We start from the raw sequence: 20,426 nt of genomic DNA on the forward strand, positions 1-20,426 counted from the left end.
ATGATCAAATCATAGCTTCATTACAGGCTAGGCCTTTAAACTGTGAAGTTTGTACTCCAAAGTTTGAATTCCAAAGTTTATCTTTTCTTCTATTACATCTATTCTCTCTGAGCGGCAATATGCTCATAGTATGTACCATGCGGTGCATTATTTATATTTCTTATCATTACGTTTCTCTGAATTTGTAATTTTTTACGTGATTTCCAATATTTTACTTTGACCCACCAAGGCAACTGCGTACGTTTCGGGGCACACTCCTCAAATGCGTATTACCCTGCCACACTCTGTGCTTCCAGGGTGCCCGGTGTCCTGAGAGCTCCTGCAGTGTCCGCGAGGAGCTGGGAGAACTCTGGCAGGAAGGGTCGGGGCAGGCTCTCTGTTTTCCGCTGTGTAGGAGCCCTGTGCGCCCCCTCCCCGCCCCCATGGGCCCGGACGTTGCCCCTTCCCCGGCGCTGGGAGCCCCGCGGCCGCAGCCCCGCGCTGCAGGGCAGGGATGGGGCTGGGAGGAGGGGCAGAGCCCGCACGGGCCGCCGCCTCCCCGGGCCGACACGTGGCTCCGGCGGGTCCCGGGGCTGGCGGATGCTGCCGTGCCGTCCCGGTGGGGTTCCTCAGCCAGTCTGCGGCGGAGGGGCTTTCACAGCATCCTTTTTCTTCCTTTCCTTTTTTCCTTTCTCTCCCCCCCTCCCCCATCCGTCCAAGTTTTCTTTTACAAAAGCCCAAACTTTTTTCTTCTTTACTTTTTTTTAACTTTTTTTTTTTTTCCCCTTGCAAGAGCCACGCCGTGGAAAGACGGCGTGGTGAAGGAGAGAGAAACCCCTCCCCTTCCCCTCCCCCCGTGGCTCCTTCCTCGGAAAAGAAACATTTTGGGGGTTTCCTCCCCTCCTACCTCTCCCTCCCTTCTGTGCCGCTCCGCTCCCCCGAGCCGAAGCCGCCGCCGCGGCGCCCGCCCGCCCCGCGGCAGAGGAGGGCCCGGCGGGGCAGCCTCGCCGCCCCCGGTAAGCCGCGCACCGGCCCCTTTGTGAGCAGCGGGGCCGGGGGGGGATGCGGGGAGCGGGGCCGCCTCCGTTTGGCTTCGGGGCGGGAGAGCGGCGGGGGCCGGGCCAGGCAGTGCCGCTGTCGCCCGGGCACTGAGCGCTCGCTCGCCCCGGAGGCAGCGCCGCCCGCCCGTGGCCCCCGAGGTGCCGAGAGTAAGTTGTGCTGCGTTAACTGGAAACGGCCTTTTAGGGGGCGGGCTGCGAGGAGTCTGTCTGTCTGTCTGTCTGTCTGTCTGTCTGCTCCCATCTTCCCTTGGCTTGCGAGGGGGTGCAGCCCCCGCTGATTTGGCTCCTGGGGATGTTGCGGCCACTCTTGGCTGGGAAGAAGAAGCGTGTTGGGGCTTGGGGGGCTTTTCCCGAGGAGTCGAGGGAGATTTGGGGTGCCGGCATCTCACTGCCGGTCTTGAAGGGAGCCATGTGCTGTATTGGGGTGGCGGCGGGGTGCTGGGAGTAGCCTGGGTGGCTCCACGGGGACTGTCCTGCTGTCAAGGTGTTCTTCACGGCGTCAGGACAGGGAGATGTTTCTTTTAAAGTGAAACCTGCAAATTATGTAATGTCTTAGATGGGTCTGTAGGGAAGCAGCCGCACAGGTCTGGGTAACTTGGTCTTCACAGCACTTCTTTCACATAAAGCACTGGAGAAGCGATGCTCAGAGTGTTACACTTAGTCTTAGCTGGAAAAGGGAGCTGCCTGCCAGAAGTGAGGGCGTTACAGGGAAGAGGGGTAACTGTGAACCGGGGGTGTACATGCCCGCTTGGGGTTGCCTTGAAGGGCGGAGGAACTCGCCGTCCTCCAGACCTGGCACAGTCAGATCGCAGCCTCACACCTGCCGTTTCTCAGAAGATCAGCGCTGCGCGCCCATGAAAAGCCTCATCGCAAAGGTTATCGCTAAATCCTCCTTCTTTATGCAATCTGAGTCATGGTGCTCACAGCCATGCAGGATCCACTACTCACTTTTTCCCACAAACACACGCGTTGTTACTGAGAATTTTGGAATGGTTACCGCGTAAAACCTCAGCTCATGCTACTCTTAGGTTTCTTTTTTTTTTTAATTTAGTTAAAGTGTGTATTACTTCTTGCTAAAACAGGCTGGGAAACAGGATCTGGAAGAATCCCAGAGGTAGCTGAGAAGAACTCAAGAATGCTGAGTTAATGTCCTTGGCTTTTTTCTTCTCCTACATGGTGAAGAATGGGGGATGTGGCTTGACCATTGTTCTGGAAAGTTGAGGGTAAAGAGTATTGTTAGCAAGCTGCTATTTGGGACTACGTGGTCCAGACAGTGCCATTTACTAGTTCTAGTCCTTGCAGCTCTCAGAGAATTTAAATGAAAAACCCAGTCACATGTTGACCATACTCAACTCTGTAAAATGGGATGGAATCGGAAATAACTAGTTTCCTGATGTTTCCTTCTCTACTGACTGTGTCCTTAGGAAGGTATGCAAGCATATCTTCTTTCTCCAAACAACTGCAACTGCAATTCAGATGCTGTGTGAATGTCAAATGGCCCATTCAGTCACAGCAGGCAATGGTCATGTGCTTTAAAATCATGCACATGCACAGAAGTTTGTGAGACTGAGGCTGTATTATCACATAATGTTGCTTTTAGTTGAATCAAGTTACGATGAAGTGTGGCCAGTCGCCGCAGATGAAGCCAAGCTTTGTTTCTGTGTTCATGAGTGATTCTGCTGGGTATGTGATTTAAAACATAGTTGTTGAAGTATGGATTCTTGTTCCCTTCAGAGGGGACGGCTCTTGGGCACAAACCCGCAGGATTACTGGGATGCCAGCCTCCCACACAAGTTCCCATCTTTTCCTGAGTTAAACTGGAATTTGGGCCTTTGTTATTTCTGTGCTCCTTGTTAATATTCTGTGTGTTGCATGTCCTTTAATAACCTGGCTTATCACTTACTTAAAAGGGGGTTGAGTGGCAACACAGGGGTTTTCTGTAAGGTTGTGTTGGAAGGCACAGGTAAACTGTGCTTGGGTCCCCAAAAATGGGCATAGAGGAGCACTAGGGAGAGGCTGAGCTTCTTCAGATCCTTCCAGGTGTGTGTCTCTGTCCCCACTGTGTCTGCTCAGAGAGGGCCAAATTCAGTTTCCAGATGACAGCTTCAAACATGCAGCCAGTGCCTCTTGCCCTCCTCAGTCCAGCTGGGATTTCTGTGAAGTCGGTGGTCGGTTTATGCAAGGATAGAGCTGGGGCTGGGTGGTGTAAATTCTTAATTGCTGTCACTAATACTATGGTTACATTGCTGGGAAACAAAGGAGAAAATGTGCCTTTAGAGCTGTGTTTTTCCCTTGTTTCTCTTTTTCTCTGTCCCCACTGGGAATGTTTTGCTCTTTTCTCCTAGTTTTTCCCTGCAGCTCCTTGCCACCCGCTCTCCCCTTGCCACCCACAGGCTTCTCTGTCCTGATTTCTCCAGCCTGGGTTTGGTCAGCAATAAAGAGATAGTGGCAATACTTAAATCTGACATCATTTGGTTCGGGTTGATACTGTGGTTAGATTAATAAAAGCTGTGGGGAGGTGGTGTGTTCCTGAGCTGTTATTCCAGGCCGCTGCAGACCTCAGCTAGTGCTGCTTGCCAAAAGCTCACAAGATGGGAGAGGAGGGCACATGCATCTCTGTAACTTAAGATATGGATGGTGTGAGAGCTGAGTAAGCCATACCGTATATTTTAGAGGGTAAAGGTGTTAAGCCTATATGTCATTAGGAGGCATATTTATTTAAAATAATGCAACTAAATGCTACATTAATTAGATCCTTGATTACGTGTAAGTAGAGGCAGAGGCAGGTATGATAGCAACTTATGCCCTTTATCCTGTCAGTCTACTTCATTACAACCTACTCTTCTGGTTTGCATTTGTGCATATCCTGCATCCTTCTCCCTCAGTAAGGTATTTATTAGCTCACCATTTTGCTGAAATCTGTCTCAACCTTTTAAAAAAAGGTGCAGTGCTGTTTGATGTAGTAGGATTTGGTGACTTTGTGTAGAATTCTTCCCCCTCTCCCCATACCAAGTGACGGGTTTCAAGTTAAGATTTAGAAGTCAGAGGTGTAGAAAATCCTACTTTTTAAACTTCTGGAACTCAATGCTTCTGTTCAATAGGTATTTAATAGTGTAAAAATGTAAATTCAGTTTTAGTAGAATGGCTAAATGGTGGTTTGTGTTGTCTTTGGAGACTTCAGAGCTGCCCCTTATTTTCATCCTCTTCAGTGGAGAAATGAAAAGGCCTGTGTGCACTTCACAGGAAATGAGTGTCTGATACAGGCTTGCAGGCTGCACATTTCCAAGAACTGCTCTCAAGGTATTTTGATAATGCACATTCTCTCTGCCTTCTCCCTTCCTGCTCCTCCTGCACTTAGTGTGCTTCTGCTTGTTCGCAAACACATGCAGAGTTGAGGGGAAGAACCAACGGTGCCACTGTTAAGTTTGCAGATGGGCTCCTTTAGCTTTGTACTGGAGCAGGGGCTGGCAAAATTGGGACAAGCTGGCTGCATTCGGTTGCCTTTGTTGCAGAGGGTTTTTGTCTTTACCCTCACTCCCTGCAAATGCTGAAAAAAATTTTGCCTTCAGACTGTGACTTGTGCAACGAGGGAGGTTTTGCATGTACGTGATTCTGCAGTTCAGAAACAGTTTGGATCTACTTTTGTACTTCCTCAGTAGCAAAGTTTATTTGAAAACTTAGGCTAAAGCTAAGAAAATGAGTGTGGCTGTTAGCTGTTGGAAAATGCCAGAGATTTGCAATCTGTCCTGTGTAGCTGGGCTTCTGCACGTCCTGCTGAAGGCCCCTTGCTGAAGCTGAGAGGATTCAGCATAAGTTTGCCTCGGTTGGCATGCTAGTGGTGATAGCACAGGTTTGATTGTGCAGGAATGGATTGTTTGTGCTTTTTGACAGATCACCTGTGTTGTTCTTTATACATATTTTAGTTCTACCTTGTATTCTGGTGAGATTTTGTGGTGTGGAAGGAGAGAAGTTGGAGCAGCATTTACTGCTTTAGCAGTAAAGACTGAAATCTGTTTGTGTAGGGTGCATGCCGATTTTCATGTCAGCAGATCCAAAGAAGAGGTGCTGTTCTTTTTAGTCATCAAAGAAAGAGGAAAACATGGACAGTGCTATTTTAACTCTGCAGCAGGTCCATCGTCGATTCCTCATATTGACTTCATATGCCCTTGTTTACTACTTCAGTTTTGCACAAAGGACATTTATGCCTTGTGCTGGGCTCCCCTTAGTGTTATGTCAGGTTTGAATGGTTAAGAGATGTCTTAAAAAGGTGTTGCTCAAAACTCCAGCCCTTTGCTGCTGGATTCCTCTGCCTAAGGTCTGCTAAAGCATGACATGGTGAGTACAGCATAGAAACAAAGCAAAGACATTTGAGAGGGAAGAGAAATGAGACTTCTCAGATCAGCTCTCTCACTTTCCCCAGTCTACATGATTGGAGTTTTTCCTTTTATGAGTTTTCAAATTAGTTACTTTTCAATTTTGGTCACCTTTGAACTTCCTCTCATCTGGTTTTCTGAAAGAATACAAATAGAATGTCCTGATGGTACTGTATCTTTCTCTAGCATCCTCTTGTATATATGTATCTGCTCTCTAAACTGAGCAAGAAATTTCTCCAGTTACTCTCTGTACAATTATGTGTTGCTTCTTATTACCCATCTTTAGGCCTACCCTGTTTGTTTCAGCTCTGTATGTTTTTATTTCAGGTAACTAGAACTGACTGTATTCTCTCAGGTGGTGGCATTACTGTTACGTTCCCATCCATTTTGCACCCTCGCAGTCCCGCTTGCCTCTTGGTTTTTAAATGACTGCTTTTGCATTCGGAGCTGGAGCTTTCCTTAATGAACCCTCAGCACTGTTACCTGGCTCATTGGTCAGCTGCACCACTTAATTTATTGCTCTTGAAAATATAGACCCAGCTGGTTTTTCTACAAGCCTGCGTGCATTTGCGTGTCTCAGGACAGAGTCCTGCCTGACCTCCTGCTGCTTTCCCGCTGACGAATTTTTAATGACCTCTGACTTCTCTGTCCTGCAGGGAGTGAAGTGATTTTGTCACTGTTTACCCTGGGAAGGCGATGGAGAGGGCTCACTACGTTTTGAGTTGGATTTAAGTAACAGGAGGCTGTGAGCTGCCTGCTGGGGAGCAGGATTAGCCTTGGGGGTGTTGTGAGTAATGACAGCTTGAAGATGGAGAGACAATTCTAGGAAGAGACCTGGGTCAGCCTGTGTGTTTGCACAGTCATGGGGGAGGGAGCTGCTTGCATAAAAGATGGGGGAGCCTTTGGGCTGCTTGTACCCACCAGCCTGTTGAGGAGTGAGGTGGGCTGCTCTGCAAAGTGGGCTGAATCAAACCAGGGGGAAGATGCAGTGGCTGGGAGGGGGACAGAGAGGTGACCAGATGTGCAGGGGCTGAAGTGCCTTGGTTTCCTTCGGCCACCCCTCTTCTACCTCCCATTCACCCTGTGGGCATGACTGCCCCATGTCCTCTGCCCATCTGCTTTACAGGTCCTGGATGCTGCTGGCTCTTTAGCTTGTGTTCCATGTCTTGCTTTTTGACTTGCTTTGAGGAAGCACAAAGTGTGTTCTGTCATCTGTTGTTCCTTCAGGTGCCATCTGCCTGATGGGGAACTCTGCCTGGGGGTTGGCTCTCTCCCCACACCAGGTAGCCTTGTGCTGCTCCTGCTTTAGCAGCACACGTTGAAAAAAGTTCCTTCCAATTGCTAGTGCAATTGCTAGTGCAGCTGATTTGCTTGAGAGAACACTTGTTTGAGAGATGGTCTCTTTGTATCTCAACCATCCATTTCCAATTCCAAATCTCCAGGTATAGTCCACCATGCCCAGCTGGCTTTCTGCTTTAATGTCACTTTTCCCTATCTCTTCTGATAGAGCCCCCTCTTTTTTTCTTTCAGGTTAATCAGCATTAAATACTGGGAAATCTCAACATCCTGTGCAAGAAAAAATAATACCTGTTTGCTTGTGTAACTTTTCTGCAGTGTCCCTGTCCCCACTAGCTGGTATCCCACTCAACTAAATTATTCCCCCTGAGGTTTTCTGTTTTTGATAAACTGAAAATGCCATATGTTTTCTGGGTTTTGTTTCGTTTGTCTTGGCCACCTACCGTCCCAGTTTCATAAGAGCCATCCTCATATAAATTTGTTCCCTACTGTCAATAATTTATATTCCTTTATATTGGCTCCTTCAGGATTATTTTTTCATCTTCTAAAGGATTATTGAGGTTGTAGAGAGATTTGAATAGGGACTGTGGTTTTGTAGTGTGTGTGTTTGATGTCTCTGATCCACAGCAGAAGCTCTTGCCAGCTGTTGCACCTACAGTGATACCTGCAATGTGACCCATATTGTCCCCCGAGCCTGTCCTCTTAGTCAGGCAGCATCTCTGCCGTCATTTGTGGGAGGTCTGCACACTCTGTCACTTAAGATTTCCTGAATAACCTTTCATTACTTATTTTTTTTTTAATTCTTTTTACTTTTGACTCTCAGGACTAGTTTCTTTATTTTGTGTGTTGGAAATCCCCCACTATAAAACTTAGTGTTGTGGCGTGTCTGTGCTTTCTGACCCTTGTCCTTTGCTCTGGAGGCACAGTAACTGGTGCTGCATAATGGCCCCTCATGTCTTTTGAAGCTGGTCCTCCTGAAGCACCGAGGCAGGGTGTTTCCCTTGTCCCCCTCTGGTCCTGTTGGTTAATCATCTGGGACTCCTCTAGCAGCATAATTCTGGTAAGGATTCTGAACCAGCTTTAGCTGCAGACACTGCTAATTCCTCAGGGTTAGCTGCTTCTTTGAATTCCTTTCCGGCTCAGTGTGATGGTTTTGATAAAAAGACGGACCACTGATGGCTTTTGTGTCTCAGGATTTACTCATTTCCTCAAAGGGTTCTGGAACAAAGTCAGTTTAGTAGAGAGAGGCAGAGGAAATGTACCTGTGCTGCTGCTCTGGGGGTGGGGGAAGCTGGCAGTGCTGAGGAGCCATGATGGGTTGGAGACAGCCCTGGGCATCGCTACCCCCTTCCCACTGATCCCCTTCTCAGCACGGAGATGGGATGGAGCATTTCAAGTAGGGAGACACGAGGGACTGCTGTTAGCTTGGCTTCTTTCTTCCTCCTTGTGTCCTCTCCCTGTCTCCTTGTTTATGCCCCCAAGGTGGGGAGAGCTCCAGCCACCTTTCCAGAGGGCTGCTTCCTGAGCTGGTATGTGGTGTGGAGGGAGGGATGGCAAGGCAGCAGCCCAGATTTTGTGTTCCCTGGCCAAGCACAGGGCTGAGGTTTTGTGTAGCTGTGCAGTACTGACATTCACAGGAATGGCTGCTCGCTGTGAAACTGCAAGGGTCAGGAGCAACACCACTGGGCTTCCCTCACTTACCAAAAATGCTGTTGGCCAGAGGCAAGCAACAACTCTCTGCTTAAGCCATAGCAGGATAGGCTCAGCTGCAGCTTTGGAACTTAGTAGTAACTACTCTTGATTTCCTTTTTCTAATTTTTTTTCTTCTTGTTTCCCCAGTTACAGGAGAAGGCAGAAATAATTCAGTCTTCAGTAGAAAATGTCTTTGGCAGAAGTCAGATGGTAGTTTTGGTAGTTCTGTTCTGAAATGGCAGGATTACAGTTTCACATTGGGCTATTTAGATGAGGAGTAGGCTCTTTTATTTGAACAAGTTTCTGAAAGTGCATAGTATTTCCAAGGCTTGAAAAGGGGACCCTAAAAATGAATGTCTTTCTTCTAACTCCTTCAATTAGCTCAGTAAAGACAATTATTTTTTCCTTTAAACTGCCACCTTGTTGGGTTTTTATTAACATGTGTTATGGAGAAACCAAAGTGCTTGCAGACTTCCCTCCCTTGAAGAATATTTGGCACAGATCACTCAGTCTTGTGGGTTTTCTTGGAGTAAAAACCTTTAAGCCCCTATCAGCAAAGTGCCATATTAATTCAGAAAACATGTGTCATAGAAAAATATGTTAAGAAGTACCAAATATTAATATCAGATCCATGCAAAGTTATTTGTGGGTTTTGAAGTATGTTCTCCAGACCCAAATGTCAGGAAGTGTTTGATAAGACAAGTGTTCTTGCAAGGTGTCCAACTGCTGATTCCCAGAGCCTGCATGCAGGATCTTCCTGCACTGTGTCTCTGCTGTGCGAAATAGGAGCTGCCACAGTGTGGGTGCTGCCTCAGCTTATTTTTTTAAATATTGCATCCTTGGATGCTGGTTGTATAGGGAAATGCAATTTTGGTTTGGGGTATGTATGTGTGGTGTGGTTTGGTGTTTTTCCCACATATTCTCTCATGTGTCAGACATAATGGCACCCTCACATCAAACTGCCATGGCATAAAAAAGATAGAGGGAACTGCAATGTCTCCAAGGCCTGCTTTGTGCTGGAGAAATTGGCTGTGATTAACACTGGTCCTCTTGGCTGAGCTGGGCCACATTCTTCCTCTAACCACAGCTCCCTCTGTTCTCTTTGGCATGTCTGTCTGCGCATCTCCTTTCCCTTCCCACTCCATGATCCTTTCTGGATCAGCCCTGGTCTCCTTGGCTGTGGCAGGGTGCTCATTGGTGTGACCGTGCACCGTGGCAGTGACGGCGCGGTTCAAACCAGTGCCGGTGTGTGGCAGGCGGTGGCGACCTGAGAGCCAGCCTGGCCTACCATTAAACCCCAGTGCTGCGTGCTTGGCTCTTACCAGGGAGGTTTTTTCCAGCCCTTTGCTCAAGCTTTCCTTTGAAACAGCTTTCCCAGCCACAAATCAGTGGGCAGCACATTTCTGTGGGATGTAGACGTGCAAACAAGCAATGTCTGCTCCGGCACTGCTGCCTGGAGTAGGGGCGCTGTCGCAAGGCCTTGCAGGGTACATTAGGGAGAGCTTTTCCTAATCCCAGCCTCCATCTAACTGCTCTGGGAACTGCAGGGTTGATATCTGGGAGATGTCAAAGCCAAATGGAGCAGGAATGGAAAAGTGTAATAATGGGATGGACCTGCAGTTTTGCTAGTGGCAAGTCAGTATAGCTTGTGGGGTGTGTGCCCAGTTCGGACTGGGCTGGGGAGGATGTGGAGAAGCGATGTTACATGGGTACAAGTGAAGCTGTGCAGGGCCTGCCTCTGAAAGGTATGCAGAAAGCTGGGATTGTTTTTTCAGCTTGCTAATGGATCCACTGACAGACACGTGATTGCACACATGGCGGTCTGCAGCTCCACCAGGTTTACTTTGCCATCTGTGAGGTGAGGAGGAAAAGTCTTGAGAGCTGGGGAAGCAGGGCAGAAGAGTGTGGGCCAGAACAGATTGGGTCACAGTGAATGGATACCTATGTGGTATTAAATTAGATACTCTAAATGTTGTGTTTTGTATTCAGAACAAGTTGGGACTTTGCTGTTCCAAATCCTTAGGTTTATTTCTGTTGCCATCATCTCTTAACATTTGAGTTTTATGGTTCCTGCTTTTGGAAGATGATGGCAACTTTGTGGTCTTTCCACTTGTCCTTGGGCCACCTGTGAGCTGCTTGGACCTACTCAGCTCATGGCTTTGTAAATAGGAATAATAACTACAACAGCAACAATCTGCTGTCTCTGTTGCTATCTGAAGTGCTGCATATGTGTTTCTACAGTAACACAGATCAAAGAGATAGAGACAAACAACCTGTCCCCAGATTTGTTGTATTTTAGATCCACATTACAGCAAACTAATGGGCTTAGTCACCTGCTTGATGGATGTCTTTTTTTTTTCAAAGGATGGATTTGCTCTTAAGTAAAGCTGTGCAGAAACTGGGAAGTGCCGCATCAGAGCTTTTGAATTTGGACCACTTACAGTCCTGACATTCAGAATCTCATCCCTATGGGTGGCAAAGACAAAGAGGTAAGCTTTTTCAAGTGTCCTAGAAGAAGAATGTGAGGATGCATCATAGCTGAGTACTTGAGGCTGATGTTGAACATGCCAGATTTGTCAAGCCCCAGGGTGCAGGGCTGGCTTGGCTGAACCACACGCTGTGCACATCCCCTGGTTTACTAGAATTGTCTCCTTATATAAAACACCCTGCCTTGCCTGGGTCATAAATGAGGAGGAAAGCAGAATGCCCTGTGTCAAGAGCACTTATTTTGAAAAGCTCTTGAACTTGCACTAAATCAGAAAGTCTGGGGAAACTTATCCAGCCTTTTAATTAGCAGGACACCAGCTTTTTAGGATATGTTGCTTTGGCTGCAAGCGTTGTTCTGACTTGCAGTAGAGAGGTAGTAACTTGTTTGGGTGTTGGGGTTTTTTGGAGGGGAAAAGAGGGAAAGCAAATCATGGTGTGACGAGTCAGCAGAACTAATTATGCATGTGTGTTTTATTACACCCCTGCCTTGGTTTATTCCCAATCCTGGGTCTGCACATCCTCCGTGATGTGGAGGCTGTGTACGCCTAGGACTTGTTGAGCCATTAGAAGTGAACCTTAAATGTAGTATCAGGAAGCACTTTTAGGGCTAATATTACTGTAGCTAATGCTGTGCTGCAAGCCAGGCACTTAGCTCTTGGAAATGGGTCACTGAAGCTAAACAAATTCCTCCCATCTCAGGCTCTGACCTATATGTAGATTTCAAACCAAGTGAGCAAATTGTCAAGGTGCTATTTTTGAATTTACTTTGAATTTGAAATTATGACAGTCTCAGTTCTTAGCCAGATTTCTAGTAGCAGTGGATTTTTCTTAAAGGACTTGGGTGAATGACTAAAGGTTGAAAACTGGGAGAAACCAGTTTGGGTTTTTCTTCTGTCAAAGAGAATCTGCAGCCCTAAACAAATTATATATTTGTTGTTATTTTTAGAACTAACCTGGAATTGAAAGACAGCTGCCTGCTTCTGTTTTTGTGCTTGAATTAAATTTCCAACCTCGACCCGTGAAATTGGCAAAATTTCCATTTGGACCCAAGAGAAATTGCTGTTTAGGAAGGTTCTTTATCACTCCTTTTGAAGCTACAGCCAAAGCCCTGGAGGTACCTGGCAGATGACCTTTGTTTCCTATAGGAGCTGATGTCAGAGGGTTCTGTAGCTTCCTCACCCAGCAGAGAGAAGAAGGAGAGGGACAGAGATGCTGCAACTCCTTGTGGTGCCTTCTATGCTGAGTTTTCAGTGGTGATAGATGGCCCTTGGTGCTGTAGTGGTGACTGTGTGTGTTTGCATCCTGCTCACTAAATCACCTTCACCTAAGATTTATTCTGACTTGCTGAATAGTCTGAGCAGCTTTCAACTGCTGGGCTGGCTTTTTCTTTCTTTTTCTTTCTTTCTTTCTTTCTTTCTTTCTTTCTTTCTTTCTTTCTTTCTTTCTTTCTTTCTTTCTTTCTTTCTTTCTTTCTTTCTTTCTTTCTTTCTTTCTTTCTTTCTTTCTTTCTTTCTTTCTTTCTCTCTTTCTCTCTTTCTCTCTTTCTCTCTTTCTCTCTTTCTCTCTTTCTCTCTTTCTCTCTTTCTCTCTTTCTCTCTTTCTCTCTTTCTTTCTTTCTTAGTGGAAAAGAAAACCCCAACTTGATTAACTCCTTCCCACCCCTCCCACCTTTCTCTAAGCATGGAATTTCCCTCCTGCTATGAAACTGTGTAGAGGGCAGGATCAACAGCACTCAGAACAGTACCAGGGACATTAGCAGCTTGTGGACTGCAAATCACAGGACTATAAGCTGGATAAGCTTCCCAGGCTGCTCTTGGAAAGGATGCTTAGGGCTCCATATATGAAACGTGCCTGGCAGCTACATTATTCGTATTACTGTTAAGTATTGAGAGAGATGGTAGACTAGAAAAGATGCCTGTGGTAAGGCACTGCCAGGCACATGCCTGCTCTCCCTAACTACTGTGCCCCTGTGAAGGAAAGATGTGTGTCCTCTCCTAGGGTCCTCACCCAGCTAGCACAGCACCAAAAGGAATGTGAGGCTTTTGAATAGCTGGCAAAGGGTGTGAGACAGCTTGGGGGGAACCTTGCAAGGAGCTAAGCTTAACTTGAAGCTCTCCCTGCAGAGCAGGCCCAAGCACAGGTCCCTGCACATTCCCTGGGGGGCTGCCTGCCTGCCTGATAGGAGCCCTGAGCCCCAGTGCTCTGGCAAGTCTGTGGTGGGGAGGGAGCTGCTGGAGATGAAGTGTGTCTCTTCCTCTGCTGCAGGCTGTGCCAGCACTCCGTTCTGCTCCAAGCATGGCTGTGCTGTGAGTGAGTATGACTGGGTTAATGGAGTATGTCAAGGGAGCGAGGGCAGTATTTGGCAGCGAGCTACTGACTTGTCAGGCCTGGGGAAGTGGTATGTTACAGCTCAGCTTCTCACACAGAATGAGCCTCTAGCTTAGGACTGTGTTTTTTTTATTTGTGCCTATACAGACACACACATTTAGAATATATATTTTTTAAAATATAATTGAAGTGACTTGCATGGCTGATGGCAACACTGGGTTCAGAAATGCAGAACAGCCTGGTGATAACACAAGGTGCAGGAGATGAGCAGGGTCATGACAGTACATTAGAGGATGGTGACTGGGAGAGGGCAGCATTGTCTGCAGGCAGGGGGAGTTGTCTTTCTGGAAGAAACAACAGTTAAGAGTCTGGAAGGGCATCAGCAGTGCCTGGTACCAGTGTTAAGTGAGCTCATTCAAGGTAGTTTCAGTGTTGAAGTTGATGTAACATTTCTCGAGTAGTCTTGATCTGAGACCTTTGCTTTCTCCTGACATAGTGAAACAGGCATGTCTTGGGACAAGGGAGTGGTTCCTGGGATTTGGGGGAGAAAGGCTCATACCTGTCTTCTGCTTTTGCTAAGTCCTATTGTCAATCTTTTTGCCAGAGAAAGGGTTGAAGTGTGAGGAAACCTTTCTACCATTCACTGAAGGACAAAGTAAATGATACTTTCCTCCTTTAGGAAATCTTTCCCTTTTCATTTGTGGTGTCATTTCACCTTTCCAATCTCAAGGCCACTCTGAAGAGTCCTGAATGTCTATCAGAGGGAAATCTTGAAATGTTGAGGTCTGCTGGGTTCAAACTAACCTGCTGGAGGGTGTGTAGGAGCCCTTGGCTGTGAATCATAGAAACCCAATGGATGCAGAGCTCTGTAAAGTGCCACCTTGTGCTGGTGGGGACCCAGCTGGAGCCCTTTCTGCGCATATATCCTTGGTTTTCCCCACAGCTGGGGGTTGGTGACATGCAATAGCTCCTTGGTACACTCTTTGGTACTCGTGCTGGTCTTTCTCCCATGGGAAGTGTCTTGCCCAGGTTGAAGAAGGTATTGGGTTTGCCTCACTCTCCTTCTGTCCCACAGGCTGGATGCAAAGGAGGAAGCATGGTAAAGGCAGCATCTCTCCAGGATTCATGGGCTCTTTGAGAGATGATCAGAGGGAGGCCAGATGACCTGCACAACACACAGAGCACTGTTTCTCCTCTGCAAAGGCAGCATCGGAGCATTCTCTCCAGCCCCGCGCCGCCCGGCTTGCCCGATCGTTTCCGGATGTTTCGTAGCTGCGAGTGGGAAGTCCTGGAGCGATCCCTCAATATCCTCCAGGCCAGTGACTTCTACTGGGGACCCTTGTCCGTGGGGGAGGCTCACGCCAAGCTCCAGCGGGAGCCTGTAGGCACCTACTTGGTGCGGGACAGCTCGCAGGGGAACTGCTTGTTCAGCCTGAGCGTGCGGATGCCCACGGGGCCCGTCAGCCTTCGGATCTCTTTCCAGGAGGGCTATTTCCGCCTCAAGAACTGGTTTTCAGACTGCGTGGTCCGGCTGCTGGAGCTGGTGGTGGCGGGGACCCGGAACAACCCCTTGCACTTTGATGAGATGGGGGGAACTCCCCTGGTCTTCTCCGAGCCCCTCTGCCGGAGCCGCCGGGCAGTGCCCACGCTGCGGGAATTGTGCTGCCGGAGCCTCCCTGCTGGTGCCGCGACAGAGGGCAGAGCAGGGCTGGGGGGCTCCTTGGGAATGTGTCTGAGGGAAGGGGTGTTCTCACCCCTGGACAGAAGGGGAGGGTCAGAGGGGAGCGTTGGCCCCAGCCCCTCTCTGTCCTGGGCTAGGAGATGATGGATGCATATGGGAGATGAAAGGAGATGCCTCTTTTATGGCTGTGCTGGTGGGATGTGTGCCACACCAGTGATGCTGGACTGGCTGCTGGGAGAGGAAGGGGGAGGGCAGAGGGAGCAGAGCTTGAACCCAGTGGCTGTGACAGATGTGGCCTCATACATACACAGTGAGTGTGACTTTCCCAGATGTGCCTGGGGTAAAGCCAGACCGTAAGAGCAGACAGTGCCACTGCCACCAAGTCCTGCTCTTTGCTCCATTTATAACTTAAAAGCTTCAGAAAAAAGGTGAGCTGCCCATCTTCCCAAGTCCACCCTGTGTTCTCTTCTACCCCAAAGTGCTTGAGCTCATTCCTGCCTCAAATCTGCCCTGGTGGAGTGCAGCTGAGTCCAGTCCCACAGCAGTGCAGCTTGGACATCGATGGGCATGACCCTTGTGCTGACCCACAAAGCTGTGGTGGAGCAAGAGCACGTTTCACTCCCTGCAGCACAAATGTGATACCTGTTACTTAAGAGGCCGGTGTTTGCACCAAGTGAAACCATTGCAGCCATGTACGATACATGCAGCTTCACTGGCTTTTGCATTGCTTTATTCAATTGGATTTTGGAGAGTGAAGATGGGTTATGCTGTACTTAAGGGCATGGCATTCCTGCAGAGATAACCCTGGTCTGGAGAGTTGTATCTGCCCTGGAAGGGTGTGAAGAGATGGGATCCTGCACCCTTTCTTAAGCTCATGTGATAGTGTGCTGCTGCCATCTGTTGAGCATCAGAAGATATTTTGGTTTTGCCTCTGAAAGGCAAGGAAATTTTTATATAAAACTTCTAAAATTTTAATAAAATTTTTGTATTGATTTTTAAAAGTCAGTGAATACTTGGTGATAACTTCACTCCCTTCTAATGTTAGCAGCCCAGTTAGTTTAGTGCCCAGGCTTGGCAATCAAACTGAAACTGAATTAAGTTAATTTCTCATAAAGAACACAAGCAGAGCATAAATGAGTGGTCCTAGCTGGGAACATTAAACTTAAATTCATCTTGTAGTGTAATGTAGTGAAGAATTTTCTAAACAGAGAAACTTCTGAAAATCTCAGCCCTACATTTTTAGAAAGTTTTTTTTAGTACCTCAAAATTTGTACTGAGTGCTTGAAAAAAAATTAGTAATTCAAGATCTTAGAACAGGGCACAGCATCAGTGAACTTGAACTGGTGAGTATGAGTACAAACGGGAGGAACACAGTTGGCTTAAATAGGGTCATGGTTCATTTCAGGGATAGTCAGTATGATGTCTTCAAAATAAGTGATTGAAAACAGCTACATGAAAGAAGAAATTCAGATACTCTAAAATTTGAGCCAAACTGTTTTATAGGCTGCTAAGCATCCATAGCTGGGCAGACAGCCTGCTTTGCTCATGCTGACTTTCCTCTTCAGACCTGTATGGAAGAAAAGAGCTGAACAGGGAAAGAGAGCACACTGAATTTGCTCTATTGTCTTCAGCTGTTTTATCTGAGGAACTAAAGTGTGTGGTCAGCACAGACAGAGATACAGGCTGTGATTCATCACAGGAGCCTAACTTAGACACTCTGAATTATTCTCTGGAGGGCTTTGTTGCCCTGCTGGCAGTGAGGTGCCTGGCTGCCTGTCTCAGGGCATTAGCTTATCAACCAAGGTAGTTAGATAAGTGTCAGGGAAGTGGTGATCTTGTCCTTGCTGCGTGCTCCTTCCAGCTGCAGGGAGGCCAGAGGCAGCTCGGTGCCCCTGCAGTTACTGTGTCTCAGCCCAGTGCAAAAGCAGGAGCTGGGATTGTTCATTTCCGCAGGGTGTGTGCCCTGGGGTAGCTGACGTGTGGGCATAGTGTTGCTTGCTGCCAGCATCTCAGGTGGCTCTGGGCACCTCTGGGACCGTTCCTGGGTTCTTGGGTGAAGGCCCTGCCTCAGCAGGGTCAGCCACACAGCTGCTCTCCCTCTCTGCCATGGAAGAGTGGGACTGGATCTGCTGGCCCAGGCATCATGTCCACCCCTCGATCCTTTGCTTTCTTGAAGGTGTCTGCTGAGGTGCCTTGGCTCCCTTCCTGCCTTCCCTTCAGAAAGCAGGGGGGTGGAGGAGCAGTATAATTTCTTCCATGTTTAGAACTGAGCACAGGAATGCTTCTGTTTTCTGGCCACGGTTATACCTCACTGAGGGAAGAGCTTTCTGAAGGTATTGCTCTGACCTGGCTGTGAACTGCTCTCATTTGGCCGCAAATGAGCATCTTGGGTTCTGCAGCTGGGGGTTGCAGAGAAGCCCTGTTTGCAACCTGGATTGCACTTTAGGAAAATCACACCATGGAAGAAGGAAATAGTTTGTATTTTAATAAAGTCTACTTTATTTTGTTCCTCTTTCTTTTTTTTTTTTTTTTTTTGTTTAATTGCACAGCAAGCACTTGTCTCAGTCTTACAAGTAAGTCAATTCCATGCAGGGCTGCAGCGAATTGATTTGAGATCTGTGGATGAAAAGCAGTGAATTACTGCCAAGCATTGTTATATTGTGAAAGTTGAAAGCACATCATGTGTGAGTATCCTCATTATTCCCAAGGAGAGGTCACTCTGCAGATCAGGATTTGTGCAAGAAAGGAAATCAATGTAGAAAGAACAGGAAAGTGAAAAGTGCATTGGCTGAAGCAAGCATTAGAATCCTTCATTCTCTGCTTGGATGTTGGAAGAGAAACCTTTTTCTTTCAGCTCTTGAGAAAAAAGATGTACAAGCAAAAGGGTAAGAATTTACTTCCATGGGGTAACACTATCCTGCTGCTTTCATTAGAGTGGGAGATGTTCACTGTAATGACCCTGCCTCTGAATGGGTCCCTCTGTCACGTAGGAGTAGCTCCTGGTGGCCTGTATCCAAATGTTTCTTTTGGTGGCTCCTAAGGGGACTTAAAAAGAAATTGCAAACTTCCTCACAACCTCTTGAGCACCATTTGGGGAATAGAGGAAAATTGTTTGCATTTTTATATGTTATGTTATACATTTCTCCAGCTGACTCATTTCACTTTGTCGAGGAAACTTACACAGGCTTTGCAGATGGTTTTTTTCAAGTGTTCTTCCTAACAGCAGAAGTTGAAAAGTTTAGTGCTTGCGAGAGGGGCTTCCTCTACCATGCTGTGAAGGGCCTGGATCTCAGTCCCAATATGCTGCAGGCATCCAGCAGGAAACTGCTCTTTGTCTGCCCCCAACTAGCTGTCTGTTGGTAGTGCTCTGGCGCCCCAAGGGTTAATTTCCCAAAATTCTTCACTGGAACTTGCTAATAACTTCCATATGTACCCATGTGTGTGCTCAGGAGGGGCCCCACAGCCATCAGCTCTTGTAATAATACTTGATTACCTCTGACATAAAGGTCTGTATGTTGTTAGGGATCAGGATTCACAAAAATTCACAAAAAGACACAAGTTTGTGCAAAAACACTTTAAAAATGTATTAACATTTGGTCATCCTCAGTGATTTCTTAGGTAGTCAAGCTTCAAAATCAAGTCTGTGTACACACCGGATTGTGGGTAAGGTCTCAGACCCTTACCCTGTTGTCCCTCTAAAAATGTGTATTTAGTCTTATGTGTCATTAATCTTGAAGTGTGCAATACCCCTTAATTTACAACACACCTTGGCTAGGGAAATGTGATGGGTTTGTCTGATGGAGTTCGTTTTGCCCCAGTTCCTCAGATGTTTGGCATCTGTACAGTTAAAACTGCATGCACTGGAGCTTTCTGCCTGCCCTGTGCCATTCCCTGGTGCAAAGGCCAGGCTGCTGGGGGCAGCCTTCAGAGAGAAGGCAGGTGTCAGAGGGAGAGGGAGATGTGGCAGAGTCGCTCTGAAACTCCTGATGCCTCCCTGCAGAGCTGCCTGGGTCTTGGCAGGCTCCTGCTGCCTTCTGATCTCAGCTGGGGCTGGCGGAGCTGAGGTTTTGATTCAGGCAAAGCAAAGTACTTCCAAACGTTTCCTATGCAAGGGCTGGCTCAATAGTAGGACTCTTCAGCCAGAAAAGAGATGGCTGAGGTCTGTGGCAGAGATCTGTAAAGCCTGAATGCTATGGAGTAGGTGACCATGTGTTTTCTTAAAAATCCAGGGAGGCATCTGATGAAATACTTCAAGACTCAAAAGGAGACATTTCTTCATGTGACGTATAGTAGCTTAAGCTCTGGAAATCCCTGCCACAGGCCACCTGCAAGGCTAACCTCTATGTGGGTACAAAAAGGGATTAATGGTGATTGATGGAGCACCTCTGGAGGAGGAAAAGCAGAGTTGGAAAATAGGGGAGAGGCAGGATCCAGGTGGAGTTTTGAGTTCTATGCTATGGCAGGAGTGTGGGAACAAGGCAGCCTAGGCTCAGCCTGAGGCTCAGCAGCACAGGGGGCAGCCCAGGCTAGCTGAGCCAGTGGCTTGGTGAGGGACAGCTGTGCTGAGCTCCCAGAACTGTGCTGGGCCTCTTGAGACACAGGGGTCTGCACCTGGCAGACCTGTACACCCTCCCTGCAGTGCAGTTGCGTGCCCCAGAGTTTGATGGCAGCCCCAAAGGGAGCAGCCCTCGGGCGCTTCTTCCCGGCTTTCACAAGCAGAAAAATTGGGACACCCATCTGATGCCTGGAGGCAAGCATCAGCACAGGCTGAGGATAAAAACATCACCATCACTCAGAATGAGTGAAGGAGCCTGAATTGTCAGCTGGGGGCACTGGGGGAGGCCAGCATCAGCCCGAGGTGACAGCTGGTGGGGGCAGAGCTGGGGGCTCCCAGCCCGACTAACTGCATGTCAGAAAGGAGCTGCAGAGCTTTGAGAAGCAAAGCACTAGGCAGGCTGCTAGGTTCATCCATCCCAGAGCAAATGACTTGCATACACTTTTAAATATTTTTGCCTCCTGAGCTACCTGCTTTCCCAAGACACCATCCTTGCCATCAGAGCTCTCAATCTTTGAGCTGGTCCCAGATGCCTCTGAAATCAATGACCAGATTATTGTTCCTCTCTGAAGATTTTGGATTAGGCCTCCCTGTTTTGTCAGGCTGATGTGAGCAAAATGTGGGTTTTCCACACTAAACATAATCAAAACAAACCCTGCTCCCACTGGTTTGTGCAACAAATCATGCTGGGGGAATTGCTGGCATTCGGCATGATTAGCCCAAGTGCAGATGCCTTCCAGCTTGTAAACAATAGCCTAAAGGATTGGAGAGGATCACAAACAAAGCACTTACAGAGAAGACAGCATTTTCAAAAGGGACTTGAGAGCTTATGTCCATTGGGGGTTTGTCTTTTAAAAATAAACTAGAAGTAAACAAATTGACAGAGACAGCTCTGAAGGATGTAGGAGAATGAAAGTGAGGAGACTGGATATAATACACCAAAATTAAGTAGGGGAAAACTAGACAGGGCTAAT

At 47.6% G+C, this 20,426-nt stretch overlaps 1 protein-coding gene across 2 annotated transcripts; it reads left to right on the plus strand.

The window, feature by feature from the left end:
• The first annotated feature begins 787 nt into the window (after positions 1-787).
• On the plus strand, positions 788-15,898 carry LOC132073799 (suppressor of cytokine signaling 1-like). 2 transcript variants are annotated; one of them, XM_059473043.1, is made up of 3 exons: positions 788-995; positions 10,766-10,890; positions 14,292-15,898. In XM_059473043.1, the coding sequence occupies exon 3, from the start codon at positions 14,358-14,360 to the stop codon at positions 15,039-15,041; it is 684 nt and encodes a 227-aa protein (XP_059329026.1). In that variant the 5' UTR covers positions 788-995; positions 10,766-10,890; positions 14,292-14,357; the 3' UTR covers positions 15,042-15,898. The 2 variants fall into 2 exon arrangements, with proteins under 2 accessions (XP_059329026.1, XP_059329027.1); XM_059473044.1 differs by lacking the exon at positions 788-995 and adding an exon at positions 1,174-1,187.
• Positions 15,899-20,426: the final 4,528 nt, after the last annotated feature.

The sequence above is a fragment of the Ammospiza nelsoni genome, chromosome 5 (assembly GCF_027579445.1).
Source record: "Ammospiza nelsoni isolate bAmmNel1 chromosome 5, bAmmNel1.pri, whole genome shotgun sequence".
Classification (NCBI taxonomy): domain Eukaryota; kingdom Metazoa; phylum Chordata; class Aves; order Passeriformes; family Passerellidae; genus Ammospiza; species Ammospiza nelsoni.

Bases quoted from the DNA above. Each gene is read 5' to 3' on its own strand.
- LOC132073799 (XM_059473043.1), top strand. From the start codon at position 14,358: ATGATCAGAGGGAGGCCAGATGACCTGCACAACACACAGAGCACTGTT.